Here is a 2,500-nt window from a genome sequence, read left to right as displayed (position 1 = left end):
AATTAATATATTTTTCTCCCTATACAACCTTTTTTTATATATATTGCTTACTTTATAATTATATTCATTTATTATAATTTGTCATTTGTAAACCATAAACCTATGAATTTAGGTGGGCAATCCGTGGCCTAGGTCGGGGGCATTTTAGACCATAACACAGTAGCGTACTGTATGTAGTGAGCATAATAACATCAATGGATACATTTGTTACATGGACCACAAATAAGCAGGTGATTCAGCATCATCAGCCTAATCAACCAAAAATCCAGCCGAAAGGAAAACATGCTAAGGCCCACCGTATGTTGCGCTTGGATTCATGGTGGTGATGGTGGGGCAGAGGAGAGACCTCTGTGTGTTTTGTATTTTAAACCGCTGGCAGCAGACAGCATGAGACAAAGTAGGAAGACACTTATCGACAACACACCCCAGTCACGTTAATAAGCCACTTAACTTCTTTGAAAGAAAGCTCTAGATAAGTGACAAAGTAAGCCTGTTATAACAATTGCACGTGTATTTTATCTGTTTTGAACTTGGTGTTATTTGATCTTACTGGTTTAAAAATAGATTTTTCAATAAATAGTACACATGGCCGTTTTCGTTATCATTTTGTTGACAAGTGGGGCTTGAAAATTCGCCCACCACCTTAAGTGGGGAATGACAGAAAATGTTTGAGAACCACTGGTTTAGTGTGTGCGCATTTGTACCAATAATGGGGTAGTGTGTGTGTGTGTGTGTGTGTGTGTGTGTGTAATTGACAGGCGCGTATACCTGACAGTAGCCGATTGTGGGGTTGTGTTTGGCGTAGGCCGTTAGCACGCGGCGCAGTGCGGAGATGCCGCGGTCGCTCTGGAACGCCGGGTGCTCAGGAAGCGAGCGGTGCAGGTCACGTTCAATCTCATCACACGCTATCGAACTGCTAACACACACACTCTCATCCACCAGAGACGCGTAATACCCGGGGTGTGTGCTCATTTCGTTCACTGCTCCTATACACATACACACACACACACACACACACACACACACACAGTGCAGAGTAAATGATTCGTTTTAAAAAATAAGCTTAAACTTAAAACATACGCGCGCGCACACACACACACACCTGAGAAAAGCATCCAAAGTTCTCCGCGCAGGTTTTCTGGAAGGCCGCGGGCGACGAGCTCTCGGGTTTTCCTGGTACGGAACATGGCGCTTCCTTGGCCGTACTCCGCAAAGTGGATCTGCCATGACTGCTCCTTCATACGCTCCTTCAGCTGTCAAACAAACCGTTACTATGACAACCACATCTGCAGTGAAATTCCCGGATTAAACGCTAAACGAACAGCTAGCTAGCTGGACTAAATGCACCAGTGACTGAGTTAGCACCAGACCAGTATCTTCATGTTATCTAACAGCACACAAACCTGGGGGAAGGTGCTGAGCTCGCATAAAGCTAAACCTAAGGTAAACTCGCTAACACAATATGCTAACGGAGGCAAATATTGACATTGAGCTAGGCTACGCTAATGTAAAGCTAACGCTAGTGCAGACATGACCCTGCGCTTTCACTGCACTAATCATCACTTACCATTTTTGGGTCGAGATTTTCAGCATCGTGTGGATGGAACACGTTCATCAGAGCCTCAGTGCTGACCGCAACCGGAACCGGAACCGGAACCTGACCCACCATCATCTCCTCCTCATCATCACACAGAGCGAGCTAGACACAATATAGACACATACACACATACACAGAATAAACCCAAATCCATTTAAACGCAAGCGAGAGGGAACAGGAAGAGGAAGTGCAACGTTGAGCCGGAGATCACCTGACCACTGCGGGAGTGCTGAGGACTCGATGATGTCACACACTTGCGTATTGTGGCGGCTAAACGGTCCAAATCACGAACCTCTGAGAAACGGAAAGCACGTTTACCGCGTACACAAACACTCAGTGCGCGAGTGCTGCGGTCCGGGATCTCCACACTTACCACCTAACACACACACACACACACACACACACACACACACACACACACAGAGCAATATAATAAACAAACACAATAACACAACAAAACCACCACACGTTCACACGCATACACACCTCACACAGCGGGATGATGACGGTGCACTGGTTTCCATCCTGGCTGGAGAAGCACGCGTATCTCTCGGACACACAGATCTTCCCGAGGGTGTGTGTGTGGCTAAATGGTTGCCAGAGAAAACACTCGTGCACTTCGCACAAATTTTCGTCGAGTGGAAGACGAAAGAATGAGCGGAACGCCTGATTCCTCATGTGCGTCTCGAGAGACCTGCGAAATACAAACAATAAGATGTTTCCATACGGTTTCCACCGAGCAGCTGTAGCGAACCTCTGAGTGATCTGCAGCGGCTGTAGCGAACCTCTGAGTGATGTGCAGCGGGTCTCTGAGCGGGTGTTGCACATCGTACTTCTCCTTGTCGAACATGCGGGCGACGGCGTAGTCGGCAAGTTGCTGCATGAGCTCGTACGTGTGCTGCA

The 2,500-nt window shown here is 47.1% G+C and overlaps 1 protein-coding gene across 6 annotated transcripts in view; it reads right to left on the bottom strand.

Annotated features, from left to right (window-relative positions):
* tbc1d8b (TBC1 domain family member 8B) overlaps positions 1-2,500 on the bottom strand; it is a 20,041-nt gene that overhangs the window by 12,028 nt on the left and 5,513 nt on the right. For all 6 annotated transcript variants that reach the window (XM_053490870.1, XM_053490865.1, XM_053490867.1 and 3 more), the window contains exons 5-10: positions 2,383-2,500; positions 2,084-2,291; positions 1,809-1,973; positions 1,568-1,699; positions 1,103-1,253; positions 769-986 (exon numbers count right to left, since the gene is read on the bottom strand). The exon at positions 2,383-2,500 is cut by the window's right edge and continues 123 nt beyond it. In XM_053490870.1, the coding sequence (XP_053346845.1) occupies positions 769-986; positions 1,103-1,253; positions 1,568-1,699; positions 1,809-1,973; positions 2,084-2,291; positions 2,383-2,500 (992 nt within the window). The remainder of the gene's footprint in view (positions 1-768; positions 987-1,102; positions 1,254-1,567; positions 1,700-1,808; positions 1,974-2,083; positions 2,292-2,382) is intronic.

This window comes from Clarias gariepinus, unplaced genomic scaffold, assembly GCF_024256425.1.
Source record: "Clarias gariepinus isolate MV-2021 ecotype Netherlands unplaced genomic scaffold, CGAR_prim_01v2 scaffold_34, whole genome shotgun sequence".
Taxonomy (NCBI): domain Eukaryota; kingdom Metazoa; phylum Chordata; class Actinopteri; order Siluriformes; family Clariidae; genus Clarias; species Clarias gariepinus.
This window is presented reverse-complemented; position numbering and strand designations above follow the sequence as displayed.